General features: G+C 40.7%; 1 protein-coding gene across 1 annotated transcript in view; it reads right to left on the bottom strand.

Moving 5' to 3' along the window:
• Positions 1 to 16,375: 16,375 nt before the first annotated feature.
• The window catches only part of LHFPL2 (lipoma HMGIC fusion partner-like 2), a 30,666-nt gene continuing 24,800 nt past the window's right edge, over positions 16,376 to 22,241 (bottom strand). The window contains exon 2 of the mRNA XM_006875192.1: positions 16,376 to 16,632. Coding sequence (XP_006875254.1) covers positions 16,376 to 16,632 — 257 coding nt within the window. The remainder of the gene's footprint in view (positions 16,633 to 22,241) is intronic.

Genomic DNA, 22,241 nt, shown 5'->3' with positions numbered 1-22,241 from the left:
ACACTTAAATCCCTTTCTCTGTCTTTCCTGAATAAAGTTGGAATGAATTCCATGCTGGGGGTGGGATGGCAAGGACAGGTAATTCTCACTGTTTCTAAAGAAACTCTACATGTTACGAGGTAACAGATCAATCCAGATGATGTTTACATTTGATTCATTTGGGGCTTTATTGAAATCATATACTTGAAAGATACTACTGTCTTTTTCCTGAATATAATAGAACTCAGAATGTGAATCTAAAGGTGTTTTCTTGAATATGAGGGGATTCAAAATGTTTGTAGAAAAATTCCATTATCTTTTAATCCCTTATTCCCCATGACCTGTTTTGGAGCCTCTTGTATTTCTAATGAGTGATAGTATCTGTCCACATTCTCTACCAACTCAGTTGAAGTTTTCCAGAGTATATATTCTTAGAATTGAGAGTTTACTTCATCAGTGTGCTTTCAAACATTATAAAATACAAGAGCACCAATACTCACTGTTAGTTTATATCCTGTCTGTTTTTGTCTTTCTTTAAAGTATAAATAAAAGATACAGAAAAGAGAGACTTTCGGAAAACGCTAAGATATATGATTTTCTTTGAGAATAGGAATATTTTTTTCTCTCTATTATTCGCAGAAATCCCCAAAGGAAGCATGGTTACATCCACAGTATCTTTTGTGCAGATAAGTGCTTTAAAATGCAGTTACTTGGGTTATTTTAATACAAGTTTGTGGGATAAAATTATGTTTGTTTTTTTAAAACATAGTTGTACATTAAAATGATGGTAATGCTTACAGTTTGATCAGGTCTAAAAGGGATTTAAGTTTTTATATTCCCTGTTCTTTGAACAATGAAGTCTTGGTGTAGTTCTGTAAGATAAGCACAGGACTGCTAACCACATAGCCATTCAAACCCACCAGGCGCTCCTTGGAAACCATGTACAGGGTCACTATGAGTTGGAACTGACTTGACGGCCCACAACAGCAACAACAACATTCTCTGAACAGTAGTCAACAAGTAGTCACCTTTTGGCATTTGTTAGTGTTTCACATTTAATATGACATCACCCAATATCACAGCCAGGAAATAGTCTTCATATGGTGGCCATTCATGTTGTTTTTCAGTTTGCAACTTTAAATCTTGGCAGTTATATTTTAAGTAAAGTTTGAACACTGGAGAACCATTGCTCAGTGATTTGTAACTTGGGCCTTGGGTTATATATCTGGGATGTTTGTATATTTTGTCAATGAGTAATGCTGTGCTGCCATCCTGGTGAATGTTGTGGTTCTATATAAGTACCCGCCATCTGGTCCTCTAACGTTGCATGTTTTCAGTGGTTTGGAAGTTTTGTATATTTATTGTATTAACACAGAGTGTCATAAAATAAAATACTGTTTACTGGAGGGTTTGTTTGTATAATTTTAATTCCAGATGCAGAAATACGTAGAAATTCCACATTTGATTTTAACAATTAATCCATGTGTAATTCTACCATGTGCTAAAACAAATAAATGTAAAAGACATAGTTAAAACATTGTGAGTACTTTACCATCATAAAATGACAGTTTTTCTGTTGCATTAGACCTGCAGAGGTAGCGGAACAGGAGCTTCACTGAGGCCCCCACCCACCCAAGATCAAATATACCAACTTCTTATCTAGAAGTTATTGTCAGATTTTAAATGGAAACCCTGGATGCTTGGAGTTTTGATTATGGGCTAGAAAAATGCCTCTGTACTAGTAACGTATGGATCCTATTGAACTTGTGTTCTGTTTCCTTACTTCACCACCTACTGCCGTTTTATGTAGTGGGCAAAGTTTGTGTATTGTTGGATTTTTCACCTGGTTATTTAAGGAGAATATAAAAATATAATAGAAAATAATGTTCATAATGAATTTTATTTTGGTAAATACATGTTAAAATATGTGCGGCATTTTAGGTTTTCTAGGTCTTATCTAAGAAAAATGAGTTTAGATTTTTAAACCTAAATTATTAGGAGGATATCGTATTCTGTAATCCATATTGAGATAATTTATAGTTTCCATTCTGGAGGAGATTTATGCTAGGTTTATTTGCTGGTTCTGTAAATCATTTGCAGTAGTTTAATACATTTATATAGTCATTGTGACAATCTTTTTCTGGAAAACATTGACATTTAACATCTGATTTTTAGTCTTTGTCAGTAAAATCTGTGTTTAGCGTGACTGTTTATATATAGAATTTGTTACACTTTGGGTACTGTTTTCCTGCTGTATATGGGCCAGCATTCCTGTGACTCTCATACACCATTCCATTGTATCTCCTTCCCTTTGTTGCCTGGCAGAAAATGTTTTGAGAAATTTGTAGATTCCATCTGAGTAAGCCCATTATAGGTGAAATAAATGTGGTTAATTTACAAATAATTTAGAATGGTTAAAAATAAAATATACCTTACTTTGATAGATTTCTAAGCATCCTAACATAAATTTGACTAGAACTATGTGTTTTAAACATTAGAGTTGTTTTAAAAAACTAGTTTTATATCAGTGGTTAATTATTATGATAAGTGAGGAAGTACCACTAGAATTTTAGAGTACATTTGATAAAATAGCAGGCTTTTTGTATTGAATTTCAAACCTTCATTTAGATTTTTAGTCCATATTACATAGAGAGTAAACAAGAAATCTATAGAAATTTTCTATGCCAGACACTTTTGAATTTATCTTCGGTAGATAAATACTTCTAATGTAAAGATTCTAGGAAAATAGAGAGAAAAAAAAAACCCCACAAATCTCTTCTCTAATCTTTCTCATCTTTACTGTGGTCTTCATATTTATAATTTAACTTTGTGGTTTGGGTAAGACAAAGCCTTTAACCTATAGAATTTTCATTAGCATTACTCATGTTTGTAAACATGAAACCTGGAAGCTGCAATAATAGTGCCCTGAATCATGTAGTTAGATTACATTTCATGTTGATTCAAATTTTCATTTATTTTTCTGCACATATCTTTCTTGGATTGGCATGGCTGATGGTGTTGCTAAACCCCACATGCTACTAAAACCTGTTCTGTCTTTAATAAGGACAGAAAATAGTTAATCCTTCTACCTAGTAACTTTTCATATATAAGATTATTCTGAATATCATCATCGGTTACATTTAACCAATGAATTTGAGGGATCCATTCACATTTTATTCTACTACACTTAAATGTATTCCTAGAATCCCTCCAGAATTGTTTGAGTATTTTGTGGGCCAGTGATTCTCAAGGTAATTCTGAATTGTTGGACCTGTTGGGAAGTTGTACTTCAGGTTTACTTGAGCTGGAAAATAGACACCAAAAATGACTTTGTCTCTGGGTGATCACAGTGGGACCTGTAATATTTGAGTACCTTATACAATCAGAGTCCATTGTGAAGGGCATATATATCTTACAAAAATCGTTTCTAACTATGTATGTAATATATGTTGTAGAATAATTGGAATACATAGCAAGCTGATAAATAAGGTAAGTGACAAATAAGAGATAGAAATGACCCTTAATTCTATCACCTAGGAATATCAAGCTGATGTTTTATTGTACTTTATTCTCTTCTTTATCTCTGCATATGTGTTTTATAGAGTTAAAAAATATAAGTAATATGGATTTCTTTTGTCCTTCCTTCTGCCCTCCTCACCTGACATTATATTATAATGACATGATGAATTAGTTTTTTAAACTAACTTTTGTCTTTATAAAATTAATAGACTGTTCAGTGCAAATTATAGAAAATATAAGCAGAAAAGATAATACAAGGTGTTGCTAAATTGTACCCATAAATACTTATAAAAATTTGGCTTATATCTTTCTATTGTTTTTCTAGGAAAGCACTTTTTTTCCTAAAATTAAACAAATGAGATTGCCCTGTATATCATTCTGGTAGATACTGTCATAAGCCCTGTTTCTTTGGACCACTGAAAGCCACATTGGCATTATGTGTCTTCTAGCCATAGTGGGAATCATTCTTGGTTCATCAAAAATTTTAATTCTGAATCTAGATTTGTCCTGGTGTAGTGCTGTGGGATATCTCGCTGGACCGCAAGGTCATTGAACTGCAAGGTCGATGGTTCAAAATCACCAGCTACTCCTCGGAAATCCTATACTGGGTCACTTAGAGTCCGAACGGACTGGAAGTCACTTAACAACAACAACATACCATTGCAGAATTTGGGAACTACGGGTCGCCATATTCTTCAATGAGGAAAGAGTCACAGGAGAGCTGATCTGTGACCGGAACAACCGATAAAGCAGGCATGTAAAGGTGTGTACAGTGAAGTACAAGGGATCTTGCTTAATAGCTTTCCATTTCCTTTGTGAGGCTGACTCCTTCCTTATTTTTCTTATAACCATTCTTCCTCTACTCATTTTCTTAGTTGGTTTCAACTGGAGAATGTTAATAAAAAAGTTTGTAATCTTTTTTCATTTATGATATAGATCTTTAGCTTCTCTTCATGTTTCTGAATAGATATTTAAAAAACATTTTAGTGGTTGTATAATTACTATTTCATGAGTGTGTCATTAAATGTTTTCCTAAGTCCTGTTGTTACTCCATTAGGTCTGCCTTTTTAAAAATTATAAATTTATCAAGGAATGTCACTACTGCTAAATTTGGGGGCTTAGGCTTTTGTTTTTTCCTTAGGACAAATAGGTCAAAGAGTTTTAAAGACCTTTAATGCATATTGCCAAATTCATTTCCACAAAGATTGTACCACTTTTATGCCCATCGGCAAGGATGTTCTTTTTTTTTTTTTTTTCCTTTAAGTTTTTTATTGTGAATTATGTGATAGTTTACATGGGAGAACATCAACTTTACATTCATCCTACCATATTCGTTTCATTGCAATGATTACAATCCCCTCCATGCATCATCATTTAATAGCGTTTGCTTCCAGTCCCTCTGGTTTGTTTTTTTTCGGATGTACACTGAAGCACTCAGGAATATATAACCTTTCAACAATCAAAGGGCATACATACTCTGCAACACTGCCCCCTGGCCACCAGCACACAGCCTCTCTTCCTCCTTGAGTCTAGAGTCCCCAGCCACTCCATCTCTCCACCTCATCATCTCTGCCTCCATCGTCGCTGCTTCTCTGGATAGTAGGGTCCCACACTACGCTCTTATCCCTTGATAGATAATTCTAGTGTCCTCTGCTGATGGAATGCAAAATCAACCACTCCCCTCGTTTTGTTACAAAATATCTACCTTTACATTTGCAACACTCAAAGTCAGTTCTGATAGCAATTATTCACTATTGAACCACAAGAATCTTATCCCCATCTCCTTTCACCAGCTTTGTCTAAACAGGTTGAAAACCACTTAGTGGAGATTTTACCTTCCTCCGCACCCTCTAAAACTAAGCTCCATCTTGAAAGCTTGTAAGCCAGCCACTTCATGCCTTTGCAGTCCCCTCATTTCGGGTCCCCTCATTTCAGTGTCCAAGTTGCCCATCCCTGTCAACCCTGCATACAGGGAGGGTGGGAAAGATCCTTGCTGTAAAGATTTGTTTCCTCTTTTGAGCTACTACAACCATATGCACAGGTCAAGTTCATCAAATTGTAGCAGATTACACTTTTTTTTTCCCCTCTTTCTTCCTCTAGTCAAGTTCTGATATCCAGCCATTGAAGCTAGGTCAAATGGGTACTATCTGAAAGTATGGGTGTTCTTGTGTATCTCCCCTCACTTCATATCAGCTGGACACTTCACTCTCTGCTCTAGTCCTCTGGCTGTGTTCCTGTCCGTGGGCTCAGGAGTCCCCAGGTCTCGTTATACTGCTGGCCAACTCCAGGTTGACAGAAGTCTATAGAACGTGGCTGGACTTAGCGCACAGCTTCATTGCTGTTTTCCCCCTACTTCCCCTTATTGGTAGACCAACGTGGTCACCAGCAAGATTTCATGCCTGCTAGTGGATTCCCTTTGAGTTTCAGTCTTGGAGGGGTGTTTGCCCTGAGGGAACTTGATTGTTTACCTTGTGGTTCCCCAGCGAACAACTTGCTTGGTCTTATAGTAGTCAATCAGACTGCCATTATTCTTTTTTTTTTTTCCTGCTGGTCTTTCAAGAAGTGTCTTCTGTTCCTCTAGCTGCTCCAGGATGGTCTGCTTGTGTTTTCAAGTGGAAATTTCCCGCCTCAGAAGATTCTGGATTGGGATCAGGATTCCACCTAAGGTATTAGGCAATGCAAAGACTCCACAGGAAGCCTCTTTCACACAGGGAAAGTTCTAGGTTCATTTTAGGTATTCCAATCAGTTGTAGGCAGAAGATGGACTTACAAGCTATCTATGGTGATATTTCTGGCTATTCCTTTCTCTCCCCCTCAAGTGTCTAATTTTACAATAGTAGGTAAGGGAAACCAAGATTCAAGATAGCCAAGCATTTTAACATTATTTCTGTGAGGATGTTCTTTTTAAAAAAGTCTTTACTACCAATGGGTTTTGATAAATAATCTGGAGACAGATTTTCTGACCATGGTTACATTTCCCATAATTCTTGACTCACCTAACACTACTTGTTAATTCTTTTGGTTTTGCTAAACAGGAATAACTGGGGGCCTTGCATCCACTGAGAAAAATCTTTCACTTTCTGAAAACCTAAAGATGCTGTCCTGATGTGGTGCTGTAGGATCAGCACTGGACTGTGAACCAAATGGTTGGCAGTTCAAACCCACCAGCTGCTCCTTGGAAACTCTATATAGGGTCACTATGAGTTGGAACCGACTTGATGGCACTTCACAACAACAATTATAACTGAATGGAAAGAGATAATGGCCCTCAGGTAACTGATCCATTGAGCCTCTCAAGTTAAATTAGGTTGCTTTACTAAAGCGTTATGCTAGCACTTCACAGAGTGTAATATTTCTAACAATTTTAAATGGTACTAATCTGGACAAACAGAGCACTCTCTTGTCTTTCTTTTTTCTCCCCCCCCCACCCCCAACAACTTTTATTTTATGTCTATAGACATAAAACCAAACGGCCACCACTCGTCTATCTGTCGTGCTGTGGTGGTTTGAGTTGCTGTGATTCTGAGGGCTATGCCACCGGTGTTTTAAATAACCAGCAGGGTCACCCATGGTGGAAAGGTTTCAGATGAGCTACAAAACAAAGACAGACTAGGAAGAAAGAGTGACAAACTACTTCCGAATCGCTAGTCACTGAAAACTCTATGCATAGCAGAGAAACATTGTCAGATATAAGACTGGAAGGTGGGAGGGCACTCAGAAAGCGATTGTGGAAAAAAATGCCTCCTCAAAGTAGGGTTGACCATAATGACATGAATACAGTTAAGCTCGGGGGAGAAAAGCACACAGAACCTGCATTTGCTGATGGGCAACAACTTAAAATGAAGAGAAACAGCTGTAAACATCCATTGAAATTTGGAACATGGAATGTACGAAGTATGAATTTGGGAAAATTGGAAGTTGTCAAAAATGAAATGGAACGCATAAACATCGACTGAAAGTGCCATGGACTGCCAAAAGAACCAATAGATCTGTTTTGGAAGATGTGCAGCCAGAGTGCTCCTTGGAGGCCAGGATGGCTAAGCTTCGTCTCTCCTACTTTGGACATATTGTCCGGAGGAAACAATCGTTGGAGAAGGATGTCATGCTGGGTAAGGTGGAGGGTCAGAGAAAAAGAGGAAGACCCCCAACGAGATGGATCAGCCAGGTGGCATCATTGATGGACTCGAGTGTGGCAGCTGTAGTGAGGTTGGCCCAGGATCGGACATTGTTTCGTTCTGCTGTGCATGGGGTCGCTGTGAGTCGGTTCTGACTTGATGGCACCTGACAACAACGACAACAACAACTTTTATGTAGTGAGGACTTGGAACACACTAGGCACCATACTAAGTGAGTTACTTGCATCACTTAACCCTAACAGCTAGTCCATGATGTCACTTCTGTTATTGGCCCCATTTTCATTTCTCCAAGTTGCTGTTCAGAGAGTGCTGACGGTGGTGGTGGTGGTGGTGGTGGGGTAACAGCCAGAACCAGGTCCTCTGACTCTTGCCAAGGGTGGGCTTTTACTCAACTATGCCACCTTCCTCCAATGCTCTGTGTTCCCTCCCACCTTTCCATATTTGTAGTAACTCATGTCCATTCCTGGAGGACAGCAGACACCAAGGAATAATAAAAGCAGCACAATCCAACACATAGTTTTGAAGTCTCCAGCCCTGAGGCTAGCCTCACAAATTATAGGTGAGTACCAGCAGCCTCCTCCACAAGGTTAATTTACTAAGTGGTCTTTGATGTGTGCATTTAGGCTTAGTTGAGGAAAAATCTTTATTTGTTAGGTTAACTATGTGCATCTCTCTTTAATCTGTCTCTGTAATCAATCTATCTATGCTGGTGTTAACTGCTATCAGGACTCATAATGACCCTGTATTGGGTTTCTGAGAAGCAGCTGGTGGGCTTGAACTGCTGACCTTGTAGTTTGCAGTCCAGTGCTGCTCCTACTGCACCACATATCTGTATACATAAATATCTCTTAAAGTAATCCTAACAGCTACTCCGGATTAGAGAGTATTTATACTAAAATAATAAAAGCTATCAAACCCTATCAGGTGTTTTATCACTGTTGTATACCTGACACATTTTTAGCATCTGTTTCAGATTTGAACTTAAATCATGATTGAGGAGTTAGTATATATAATGTCATCTTCAAACAGTTTGAAAATTTACCAGGATTTTCTCGGAAAGGGAAGAAAGACCAATGCTTTCATCAGTTGTCCTTTTACTGTGTAACCCTGGAGATGAGCTTGGGACTTTTTGGAGTGTGTACCTGCTGAGTGAGATGTTGGTGTTCCCCAGAGGTTTGTACTGGCCTTCTCGCACTGCACATTCCAGATCAAAGGAAACATCCAGTAGCTGTTTACGAGCATGGAGTCTGGTGTTAAACCTGGGATGGAGCCTTGCCTTTGGCACTTGCTAATATTTTGACAGTGGACAAATTACTTAACCTCAGTTACTTAAGCGCCACTTAACTTATCTACAAAATGGATGTTAGCATAATGGTTAGGAGTCAGGCTGCTAATCTCATGGTCAGCAGTTTGAAGCTCCCAGTGGTTCCATGGGGGAAAAGATGAGGCTTTCTGCTCCCATGAAGATAGAAAAGCCTCGGAAGACCTATACAGGGTTTCTATGAGTTGGAACCAACTTGATGGCACTTACAATAAAAAAGTGCTTAGCAATATGGCTTCACATAGAAAGTACACAGTAATTAAAAATGCATGTGTGGCACTGTGGGATAAAGTACTGGACCACAAGTTCGGCGGTTCAAACTCACCAGCCGCTCCTTGAGTCTCTGAGTTGGAACAGCACTTAACATTATTGTCCTAGGAGGGGCCCTGGTAGCCTAATGGATTACAAACTGGACTACTATCCACAAGGTAGATTACAAATCTACCAGTCTTTCCATGGGAGAAAGATGAGGCTTTTTACTCCCATAAAGATACACATCCTTGTAAACCCTATACAGGGTTGCTATGAGTTGGAATGAATTCACCCACCAGCAGACAACCACCGTATTGTTGTGGTGTGGTGCTGTAGGATCAGCAGTGGACCGCTAACCATAAGGTCGGTAGTTCAAACCCACAAGCTGCTCCTCGGAAACCATATACAGGGTTGCTATGAATCAGAACCGACTCGATGGCACTTAGCAATTATTGTCTTATCCGTTTGCATTGTTGACTCTGAAGTATCTATCTACAGCTTGGTTTTGTTTCCACACTGTATTCTGAGCTGCACATAGGATCTCTTCATTGGCAGGCCAAGCTGAACTCTGGCCCTTCCCTGTCCCTGCGCCTGCGGGATTCCTGATCTTGGTGATGGCATCACTGTCCACCCCGTGTCTGAGTCTCCTCTCCTCCCTCACCCCCACTTCCAGTCAGTTACCATACTGTCCTTTTTTTCACCCTAACATGTCTCCAATTCATATCATTGATTACCTTCACTATCACTGCCTTAATTTAGGCTCTTTTCTCTTGTAAATACATGAAAGTGGCATCTCCTACACATAGCCAGTTGTGGATGTGCTTATTGGTTGTTGTTGTTGTTAAGTGCCATCGAGTCGGGTCCGACCCATAGCGACCCTGTATATGGTTTCCGAGGGTGTAAATCTTTACGGGAGTAGAAAGCCTCATCTTTCTCCCGCGGAGCGGCTGGTAGTTTCGAACCGCTGACCTTAAGGTTCGCAGCCCGATTCGTAACCACTACGCTACCAGAGCAGGTGGTACCAATTAATCATGATATTCAGCTCTAATAAGCCAAAGAAAACCTATGTTACTTGATTGATTTTTGTTTCCCATGTGGTTTTCCGTTTTACTACTTCCTCTTATTTCATTTGTGGCTCTATCTGTATCCTGTGTATCTAAGTCTTGAGACATGAATTTCTAATTTTGCTTATCTTGCGGAGCCCTTCAGGGTGAGAAGAGAAAGCTGTAAGGAAGAAGATAGTAGTAGGGGTGGCATTGGGTGGCCCCAGCCAAATGACTAAGCTGTTGACAGACTGAAATAAAGACAATGATTGGCTCTGCTTTGAAGAGAGTTAGCTTAAAAGCTAACTTTGCTGCCCTAATCCTTTAGCATCTGAGCCACAATGGAATGAGTGGAAACTACAGAATAATACCCACTTAAAAAAAATTGTTGGTGAAGACTGATTGATAGTCAAGCTTGCTCTCATGTTGTTTTAGGATAAGGTAAGACTGAACAGAGAGTAAGGAGTAAGTTGAAGACAATGCATTCCAGGAAGATATCACCAAGTGTAGCTCTAGTAGCTACACAACTAGGCAAAAACACCAAGAGTGATATCGGAAGCAACATTTAGGGTCCCCTAGTCCTTGCTTTCATTGAAATCTAGGGTCCTTTCTCTTGAAGAGAGTTTTTGAAAGTTTAACAGGTGAAAAGCAACTAAAAATTTCAATCTTGCTTGGATTATAATTTTTCTGAAAACTACTTTGATTAGTGATTTGGGTAATTTTATCAGCTTTTGATTTCTGTTAGAACCTGGCAGGTATCATGTGTGTTTAAAAGCGAAAGCATCAACATAGTTTCAACTGTTGGGAAGAAATAGTCATGTTCTTTTGGCAGATAATAAATGGCTCGTGCTATATGAAAAGCAAGAGTTTTAAAAGAGTAGTTAGTGTCATGTTGGAGTATGATGGTGGTGCCATGGAGTCAGTTCCAACTCAACAGGGTTTCCAAGGCTGTCAATCTTTACGGGAGCAGAAAAGCCTCATCTGTCTCCGGAATGGCTGGTAGTTTAGAACTGCTGATTTTGAGGTTAGCAGCCCGACTTGTAACCACTGTGCTACCAGAGCTCCTTATTTTTGAGTATAGAAGTTAGAATTCTTCCTACTGTGGGAGAGACTTTTTGTGGCAGAATGGCCTTCAGGAAATGTGGATGTAGAATTGCTCTGTATGGCTTTACAATTTTGTGGGGGGTTTTTTTTGTTGGAAAAGGAGACTGTATCCTTCTGTTGATTCCCCTCCCCCCCTTATCATTACTGTACATATTTTTTTTCATTAACTTATAAAACCTTTTTAATACATTGAAATATTTTCTTATTTCCTTGTGTCACTGTAAAATTAAGATGCTAGTAAAGAATTTGAAAGCTTCCTTCCCCCCCCCCCCCCTTAAATGTTGACTCTTCTTCAAGGAGGTATTATATACAGTTGTTATTATGTGCCATGGAGTCGGTTCCAACTCTGTATAGGGTTTCCAAGGCTTTTAAAAATCTCTTGTAGGAGCAGATAGCGTCATCTTTCTCCCGTGGAGTGACTGGTGGGCTCGAACCGCTGACTTTATGGTTTGGAGCCACGATGCTCCCCAAAGCTGACCAAGAGTAGGGATATATGAGGTAAGTCAAACAGTATACTATAAAATCACAGAAACATTTATTATAAATAAAAATACCAAAATGTGAAGCTATTGTTCCTCTTGTCTATCCTCTGGATAGGCCTGTACACTTATGAAGGCTGTATTTCCATTTCTAATCCCTGATTGCTGTAAGATAAGCACTGTACTATTGACCACAAGATTGGTGGTTCAAACCCATCAGTCATTTCATGACTCAAATCATGCTTCTTTTCAATGTTATTTGAGTTTGGGTGAACATAGAATCTGAATGGGCAAGATCAGGGTTGTAGGGTGGATTGGATAAGGTTTCCCAATGAGATTTTCTTGGGATAGCCTTTGCTACTCATGAAGAATGAATGCTAAAACTCTAGTTGTTAAGTGCTATCGAGTTAGTTCCGTCTCACAGCAATCTTGTGTAGGATTTCTGAGAAGCAGCTGGTGGGTTTGAACCGCCAACCTTGTAGTTAGCAGTGCAGTGCTTATCCTACAGTGCCACACCAGGACTCCATAAAAATCCTTGTAGCAATCTTTTACTTACATGTTACTAGTGAAGGGAATAATTTAAAATACCAGGACATCTTTTTTTCCTGTGAAAAATGTACAAGTGTTTAAATATATTTTGACAGGTAGCTATTTTCTTGATCAAATTACATACATCATACTGAAGTCAAGGTACACAGACTTGAATCAGAATGTGTTTGCAAAGTCGGGTTTAATTCAGATCTGGGGAGGGGAAGGGAGCAGGTTGTGAAAATACATATGCACAGTAACATAATCAATGCTAGACAAACAATGGAGTAGTTTACAATATAATAGGATAACCACACAGTGGAAAGCTCAAATTGAGTCCATCGGCTGTAAAATACAGTTTTATATTTGGCTCAAGTGGCTGTTGAAATCAAGTGGTGCCGAGTTTTTCCAAAGCACCGAATGACCACCCCAGCCTTGGAAGGAGTTTCACCACACTCAGAAGAAATCCCAGTTGTGCCGTTAATTCTTTTGGCCCTTGGGAGTGATCGCCACCCAAATACAATTGCAGGCCAGGGATTCCAGTGGCCACATGTTATTGCACAGAGAGGTCTGTCCTAAGCCAGACTCTTACGGCTAAGGAGTGCGATTAGCCCTTAAATAGTGGTCTAGCATGAACACAGTCTATAAAAGCATGTTAAGAAATAGCTCCTTAGTGATTATATACCAGCTCCTAGTTATCACACTAACAGAAAAGGCAGCTTCACATTTTACATGAAAGACTAGCATTAACTGGGCCCGGCTTGCTGGTTTGACTTTCACATAAATCTAGTGATTATTTAAAATTAGACCCAGGAAAAAACGATTTCATACCAGTCTTTTCTTCACATAAGACTTGTGTAGCATTAAAATAGTCATGGGTTAGTGATTAGGTCATGAAGGCCAAAATGTGTAACTCTTCTTTGCCAAAACAGAAACACCTCCCTGTTCTGACTCCTGTCCAGTTTCCACAGAAATGAAACATACACCTTGGTTATTGCACATCTCTACACAGACTGTGTATGTAGAATAGACATCTCTCTATTTAAATATGCTACACACACAAAAGACTATGGCACTTTACAGAGTACATGTCTGAACAAAGTTCATTACACCACAGGTGTCTGAAAAGTACAAAATTCTTTAAAAGATAATGTAACATTGTTGTATTCGCACACAGGTTTAAGAATCCACAGTCCCAATATTTCTGCTTCCTTGGAGTTCATTGAGAAGGCCAGCCCATCATGAAACTTTCCTTTAAGCACAAATGCAGGCAAAAAAATAAATAGACTTCCCTAGCAGTGGTAGTAATAGTAGTGGTCCAGCTATACTTAGGTGTGGGTCAACAAACAGTAACTGTAATTTTATTTTTCCCCCTCACACATTCCTCATATTCAGTGGTGGTTAAAACAACTGTACAGAAAAGCTTGCCTAGACTACTGTCATGTTAGATGTTCCATTCAGTCCAACCAAAGCATGGCCAGTGGAGAGAAGGTTAAAAAGGTCCCACATTACCTTTGTACTGTCTCTGCTTACTAGGTCAGTGTTTAAATAGTTTTTGGTAGCTAGGGGTTGTGTGTGTGTGCGTGCGTGCACTTTTCTTGTAGCATTCAAACTAATGCGATCAGCACTGTTGTGGCTTTATTTTGGCCAAGAGACGTAACATTGCCAGTGGTGACTGTCATCAGAATGCTCTATGGCAGTAAAGATGTCGGTGGGTATGGGCTCTTGACTCGTCTGTAAGGAGGAGAGTTTGTACAAGTGTTAGAGCGCCCATATTCTATTTTACAGAGCGACTCTTCAGATGATAAAAATATTTGTCAAGCTGATTTGCCCGACAGTAGGAATAGGTTTGGTAAGTAGTTACTCTTGTGGCGTAGGTACTTGGCTGTTGGTTGCTGTCAAGTTGAATTCTAGTTCATGGCAACGCTGTGTGAACAGGTAACTGCTCCCTAGGGTTTTCAAGGCTGTGACCTTTTGGAAGCAGACCGCCAGACACGTAGCTGAGGTCAAACAGAATCTTTTGAGAGTTGAGCACTAAGTCATGTGAGCCTTCTGAGATAGGGAGTCTTAGGGACTTGATGAAAATACTATAAATGCACACTCAGAGACAGGAGGAGCTTCATCCAGTGGCGCCCATAGACTTATTTCCATGTGGTGTCAGAGACATGGCTGTTTCCCAAACTTTTACTAATGTGATTTCTAGGAGGATACCTATTTAGCCTTCTTTAAAAAAAAAAAAAAAAAAATCAAAATAGTCTTAGGATTTATTACTTTGAGTACTTTGAACTTTGGTCCAAGAATGGTCAACTCATTAATACCTGCGCCCTGCCCTGCTTTTAGCTCTTAATTTGTACTATAAGATGGTTTCTGGAATAAGCCAAAGGCTAGAATGGAATAAAACCTTAGTTGCCCTTGTCCCAGCTCTATTTGCTCTTTCTAAAGACAAGGCTTTCAGATGGTTCTCTCTGGGCAAAGTTGTGAAATCTGATTAAAGGTTGTATACCTGCAACACACAAGGTGCAGTGCCGCCTCTGTGTGCTCAGTAATTATTTAAATTTCCAGAACAAAGCCATAAGTGAGCAGATTTACAAATCCCAAAATGCCTATATTTTAAATACTTCCAGAAAACTAGCCATTCCACCCCCACATGGTTGAATTGTGTTTCTGGTAATTATTCTGCAATTCTGTAGCTTAAGGTAACGCAAGACCGAGCTCTTTTCTGGCTTCTTTGTTTACACCAAAATTAAATTTAAGGGGCTGGCTAATAACCCTCATCTTCTTCCCTGAATTAAACTAGAAGACAAGTTCGGAATCGTTTAAAATAGTGGTGTTCAATTCTTTTTGGTAAACAGGTGTAGGTACTATGAGCTTGCTCTAGCTCCTGTTTTTGCATTAACTTTCTACTGGGTACTTTCCTGGGAACAGAGCCTTTGATATGCAACTCTCCAATTTGCAGCAATTTAATGTTATTGTAGTCAACGTTCAGGATTCACACCAGTAATTAGGAAAAACTGAACTCATGGCCATGACTGCAGCTTGGGTGGTAAATATGGTCGAGTCCAGCCACCAAACAGTAGGAAAGGGAACTCCCCTCTGCCCCCACCAATATGCTGAGATCCTGAAGTCTTCCCAGCCAACATCTCAATGAGCCACAGCTGTCTTGGAGACTCTGTCTTGGAATGAGGAAACAACGGGAGGTTGCCTTTGGCAGTCAATGTGCAATCCTAACTAACCCTGGGAGAAAACGTGATTTATAGTGGCAGAGGAGACCGAGCCAGTGTTGGCCGTAGCATGGCTGCTGGGAAGAGGTATGAATTTTTGTCACTAGCAGAATTATTTGCTTCTATCCTCATGTGATTATTCAGGTGAGTATGATTTTTCTCAAATTTCTGAAAACTCGTGGAGGGATAGCTCACCCTGGAATTCGGCTTAGAAATAGTTCCACAACAGGATCCCACCGTCCTTGCTGACTCTTTGGTCAGCGTGCTGTTCCCTGTCACACATCTCCTAACCCCAATAAGTCTGTAGTCTTCATCTTAGTCTCTAAGCTAGACACGTCATAAGGACAAGGCAGAAAACTGAACGCCAACCCAAAACCGTATCCCGAAGCGGAGACAGGGATGCAAACTGGTGGCAGAAACTGTCTCAAAACAGCTTGCAAATCTGACAAGCAGCCTCTTCTATTTCCAGAGAAACCACTACCTAAGTGAGTGAGATCATTATCCTTTGGTGAGCCCTGGGGAAGTGGGAGTCTGGCAGAACTTGCCAACTACATGTCACAGTTTATTCTAGTTTCAGGTTCTGTCCTTTTAAAATGTGCACTGTGGCCCTCCTGTCCAGTAACTCTGCTTGGCTGGATGTTGTCTCTCATCAGTCCTGTTAAGGCCTGGGGGCTGTGGAATGTGGCTTTGGTAGTTTGAAGCTAGTTCTCCACTTGACTCAAATGGAACAGGAGGTGAGTTGTTTCACAAGGTTACACATGGACGAGCATGGCACTAATGTCTCTCTTCCAGACTAAAGGAGGCAGATTAGGTTTTTTCCCTCTTCGATTTCTTCCTGTACTTTGTCACTGGAGGTTGCAATTTCTGCTTGTGCGGAGAAGACCGCACACACGAAGGTCAGCACTGTGCCGCCGATGGCAGTGTAAAAGGCCCAGCCCAAGGAGCAGTCTCCGGGTTTGTAGGCAGACGCATAATGTCCACAGTAGCTTATGGCCTTCTGGCAGCCCCAACCAGCAGGGTAGAGTATCAAACCCAGGATGAGGAACAGACCTGCAGGGAAGAAGAGAAAATTAGGTGAGGAATGCAGTGGCTCTAACAACTCCAGCAGCTGTGATTGGTTCTTGGCTTGGTGCATTGCTTTCAACAATGGCCTGCAGAATGTGGACTGCAAATAGAAAGTGTTAGGCTGTTTTAAGCAAGTCATCTGACTCAATCAAGAAACAGCATCACTTTAGTAGAAATAGTTTGAGCCACTTTGGTACCTATTAGGACATAAACCAGTAATTTTTCTTCAAGAGAACATGTTCAACTTGTTGCCATTTCTTCTTGTTGTAAAGTGTCGTCGAATCAGTTCCAACTCATAGTGACCCCGTATAGTGTTTCTCAGGAGCAGCTGGTGAGTTTGAACCACAGGCCTTGTGGACCAGTGTAGCACCATACCATGTCTAAGATTGTTAAGTGCCATCGAGTCGATTCCGACCCATAGCGACCCTCTCTCTATAGGGTTTCTGAGGAACAACTGGTCCACAGTACCATGCCAGAACTCCAAATCTAAGATAGAGGTGGGCAAATGTGGCCTGTAGCTGGTTTCTATGAATTGTCTTACTGGAGCGTGGCTATGCCCATTTGTTGATGAACTGCCTGTTCCTGCTTTGGTGCTAGACTGAATAGCTACAATCAGGCTGATTCGGACTCTGACGCTACAGGCAGAGTAGAACTGCCTCCTAGGATTTCCAAGACTGTAAATCTTTCCACAGGGTTCCAGCTGGTGACCTTTCGGTTAGCAGCCCAATACTTAACCGGCTGTGCCACGAGGGCGCCTTCCGATAGACCATATGGCTTGCAGATCCTACATTGTTTACTATCTCATCTTTTGTAGGAAAAGTTGGCCAGCCCCTGGTGCTGGGAATACATGCAGTTAGTACAGACCTTACCCTGGTCAGTGTCGTCAGTAAGTCTGGTAGGAAGCCAGTTTACGGCAGTCAACAACTGCCTTAAATGTCTGAAACAGAGATTTCCATATTTACATATATAAGGAAGAATCCGTTTCCTAAGTATGTTTTGTATGGACGCTTTTAAGTGAACTCAGCCTTGAATAGTTAAGTTCTAAACATCTATTTTCTATCCATCACCACTCATGCTCGTGGTGTATCCGGAATGCAGCAGTTGAGAGTGATTCTCCCACCTGGTAGGCTACGGACTATCACTGGGGGTTGGGACTCTAGGGTGAGGTAAGTGAGGTGCCCAAGGGCAGAACTGAAGGAGATGCCCACCCTGCATGTGTGGGTTTCAGAGCCTCCCCGGCTCCCTCCCCCAATGGCACTCACAGCAGAAGCTTCCTATGGGAAAGCTCATAACCTGAGATGAAGAGGACAACCTAGGCCCCCAAAATCTTACTCAGCAAAACTTTCAGGTAGAACCTCTTCCAAATTGGAGGGTGGCATTATTTATGTGACAGATCAATTTTTCTAACTAAAACTTTGTTTTTAGATACTTTGGAATAAGCAAGTCTTTCTTCTTAGCTTAATTATGGCTCTAAGTTCTCTCTCCCCCTCTTCCTAACTGAACTGAAACTGAGTTTTCCACACAAAAGATTTCAAGCACCACGACTTGGTACACAGAGAATGTGACTGAATCGTGGTGGCTGAAACTTCTGGTCTTAACTCCATAGTGTCTCCTTCCTGTAATGGCAGTTCACTACTAGGGTAGTTTGGGGTCTGGTTGTCCCTCTTTCCTAAATTAATCCCACTGCCCAACTTGGAGGATGGCCTCAGGGGGCTTTCTAGCAGGGGGCCGGGGTGGGGGGAGTCTTTCAGATGCTGACTCTCTGAGAAGGGGGATTCACCAGTCTTCCTAACCCTGCAGTCCGGTTTTCCACTGGCATGTCTCCCTGGTGACTGGGTAAGATGCAGCAGGCCCATCTGGGAGGAGGAGGAAAAGTGGGGAGAACAAGACTTGTCAGCAACCAGAGACAGAAACCAAAAGTACCTTTGGGTCTAGCACCCTTGGACATGGCTCAGCCTGCTGCGACCAAAAGGTACTGTTTTAATTTACAACCTTAACCCTCATCCTTGTATGAGGATGGTTCAGAAAGTTTGTGAAAACATTTTAATTCCATTTTTCTATGAACTTTACGAAGCCTACTTGTATTTTCTCTCTTGTTACCAGCCGTTCAGGGAGTGGGGTGGTCCATACGATAAGCACTGGTGAACCACAAAGTCTGTGGTTTGAGCCTACCAGCTGCTCAGCGAGAGAAAGAGGAGGCTTTCTACTCCCGCAAAGATTGAAAGCCTTGAAAGCCCTCTACAGAATGACTGGGAGTTGGAACCAACTTGACAGCTCTTAACAGCAACAAACCAGCCTCCCAGCTGATTATACCAAAAGGATGGGATGATGCCAGCATATGCTGACCCCGGGGGTAGGGGTGAGTCAACCTTAACTATGGAAGAAAAGAAAGTATTTGCCAAGAAACTGATGGTCATTAGTTACTTGGACTACCATATAGGTACCACCCTGAACACCTCACACAGTGTATACTTTACGGTGCTGGCCTTCAATGCTGGCACCCACCCCACCCTCTCCACCACATGATCCACCTGGAAGGACCTTTCCAACTGAACTCTGGATTCCCAGCAACTCTTCCTGCACAGGAATTTTCTGAATCTCTAAGTATTTAGTTTAGAAGTACAAATAATTAGCCTGTGCGCTCTATGATGGTGTGAGCTGTATCTTTCGACTGCAGTTTATCTACAGCATGTTATTAGGTGCTGTCGAGTTGGTGCCAATTCATAGAGACCCTAACTAAGCACAAGAGAACTCAGTCCTGCACTGTCCTCATAATTGTTCTGTGTTTGAGGCATAGTTGCTACCACTGTTTCAGTCCATCTTGTTAGGGATCTCCCTGTATTTTGTGGATCCTCCACTTTTTTGAGTATGGTGTCCTTCTCCAGAGGTTTGTCCTTCCCGATAATATGTCCAAAGGACAAAGAGACAAAGTCTTGTCATCCTGACTTCTAAGGAGCATTCTGGCTGCAATTCTTCCAGTATAAATTTGTTTTTCTGGCAGTTCATGGTACTTTCAATATTCGGGAACACCATAATTCAAATGGGACTCCTGGTGTGGTGCTGTGTGTTAATGCACTGGGCTGCAAAGTCGGTTTGATCCACAAGGTTGGCAGTTCAAGTTCACCAGCTGTTCCTCAGAAACCCTATACAGGGTCACTATGGGATAGAACCAACTCTACAGCACTTAACAACCATAACAAATAATTCAAATGCATCAATTCTTCTAAGGTCTTTCTTGTTCACTGTCTAACTTTCCATGCATATATGAAGCTATTGAAAATACCATGGCTTGGGTCAGGCGCACCTTTGTTTTCACACTGACATCTTTGCTCTTCAACACTTTAAAGGTCTTGTACGGCAGATTTGCCTAATGCATGCAATACAGTGTTTGATATTGTGAACGTTCCTTCCATGAGCATTGATTGTGGGTCTCAGCAAACTGAAGTATTTGACAACGTCAATCTTTCTTTCCATTTATCCTGATATTATTGGTCCAGTTCTAAGGATTTCTGTTTTATTTTGAGGTGCAATTCATCTATATAAAAGGGTGTAGTCATGATCTTTATCAGTATTTAAGTCCTCTTTGCTTTTAGCAAGTAAGGTTGTGTCATTACAGATTAGTAATAAGTCTTCCTCTACTCCTGATGTCACACTCTTCATATAATTCCACTTCTTGGATTATTTGATCAGCATACAAATTGATTGAAAAGTATGGTGAAAGGATACAACCCTGGTGCACACACCATTCCTGATTTTAAACCACTCAGTATCCCCTTGTTCTGTTCCAGTGACTGCCTCTTGGTCTAGATTCAGGTTCCTCATTAAGAGTTATGGAATACCCATTCTTCCCAATGTTAAGTCAAATACCTTTGATTGTCAGTAAAACACAAGCAAACATCTTTCTGGTAGTCTCTGCTTTCAGCTAAGAGCCATCTGACACATCAGCAGTGATGTTCCTCATCCCATGCCCTCTTCTGACTGGCTTGGATCTCTGGCAGCGCCCTGCTGCAATCATTTTGAATAACTCCTCAGCAAACGTTTACTTGCATGTGATACTAATGATATTGTTGGATGATTTCTGATGGGTTACTTTTCTTTGGAATGGGCACAAATATAGATCTCTTCCAATGAGTTGGCCAAGTAGCTGTCTTCCAAATTTCTTGACATAAGGCGCCTCCAGTGCTACATCAGTTTGTATCCCATCAATGCCTTCAGTGCAGCTTGGACTTCTTCCTTCAATCCCATGGATTCTTAAAATGACTGAACATCAACCAACTCTTTTTGGTACAGTGACACTGTATTCCTTCCAGCTGTTTATTTTTGATGTTTCCAGCATCATTCAATATTTTGCCTTTAGAATCCTTCAGATTGCAACTTGAGAGCTGATTTTTTTCTTCGGATCTTTCAGCTTTAGAAATGCTCAGTGTGTTCTTCCCTTTTGGTTTCTAACTCCACATCTTAGCATATTTCATTCTAATATGTGACTTTGGCTTCTCGAGCTGCTCAGCTCTTTTACTTCCTTTACTAAACAACAAGTTTGAGAGTCTCTTCTGACAGCCATTTTGGCCTTCTTTTTCTTTCCTGTGTCATGTTCTTGATGTCATCCCACCAACTCTTCTGGTCTTCAGTCATTAGTGTCTAATGCAGCAAATCAATTCTTGCAATGGTCTCTAAATTCAGGTGGGATGCACTCAAGGTCAGAGTCCTAGTGTGATACTGCAGGATAAGCACTAGTCTGCTAACTGCAAGATCAGTGGTTCAAACCCACCAGCTGCTTCTTGGAAACCTAATACAGAGTGGCTATGAGTCAGAACTAACTTGATGGCACTTACCAACTTAACACAGTCTTGTGGGCTGGTTAAATTTTCTTCAGCTTCACCTTGAACTTACATATGAGTAATTTTGGTCTGTTACAGTCGTCTCCTGGCCTTGTTTTTGCTGATAAGGAGCTTCTCTATGGTCTCTTCCAACAGATGTAATCAATTTGATTCCTGGGTATTCTATCTGGTGAGGCCTAGGTGTATAATTGTCTTTTATCTTATTTTAAAAATGGTATTTGCAATAAAGTCGTCATTGGTCTTGTAAAATTCAATAATGCAATCTCTAGCATCATTTCTATCACCAAGGTCACATGTTCCAAATACTGGTCCTTCCTCTTTATTTCCAACTTTTATGTTCAAAGCACCACTGTGTGTGTTCAAAGCATCAGCGTGTCTTGATTGCATGTTTGATCAATTTTAGTCTAAAGAACTTGGTAGAATTCCTCAATTCACTGGTTTTAGTGGTTGGTGTATGAATTTGAATAACAGTGATACTAACTGGTCTTCCTTGTTGTTGTTGTAGGTGCCATCAAGTCGGTACCGACTCATAGTGACATTATGAATAGCAGAACTAAACACTGCCCAATCCTGGGCCAACCTCACTGTTGCTGCCATGCTTGAATCTATCGATGCTGCCACTTGGCCAATCCATCTCGTTCGGCGTCTTCTTCTTTTTCTCTGACCCTTCACACCTTATCAAACATGATATCCTTCTCCATCGACTGGTTCCTCCTGACAATATGTCCAAAGTATGAGAGATGAAGTTTGGCCATC

The sequence above is a fragment of the Chrysochloris asiatica genome, unplaced genomic scaffold, assembly GCF_000296735.1.
Source record: "Chrysochloris asiatica unplaced genomic scaffold, ChrAsi1.0 scaffold00313, whole genome shotgun sequence".
NCBI lineage: Eukaryota > Metazoa > Chordata > Mammalia > Afrosoricida > Chrysochloridae > Chrysochloris > Chrysochloris asiatica.
Note: the sequence above shows the minus strand (reverse complement) of the source record. Positions and strands in the feature narration are given on the sequence as shown.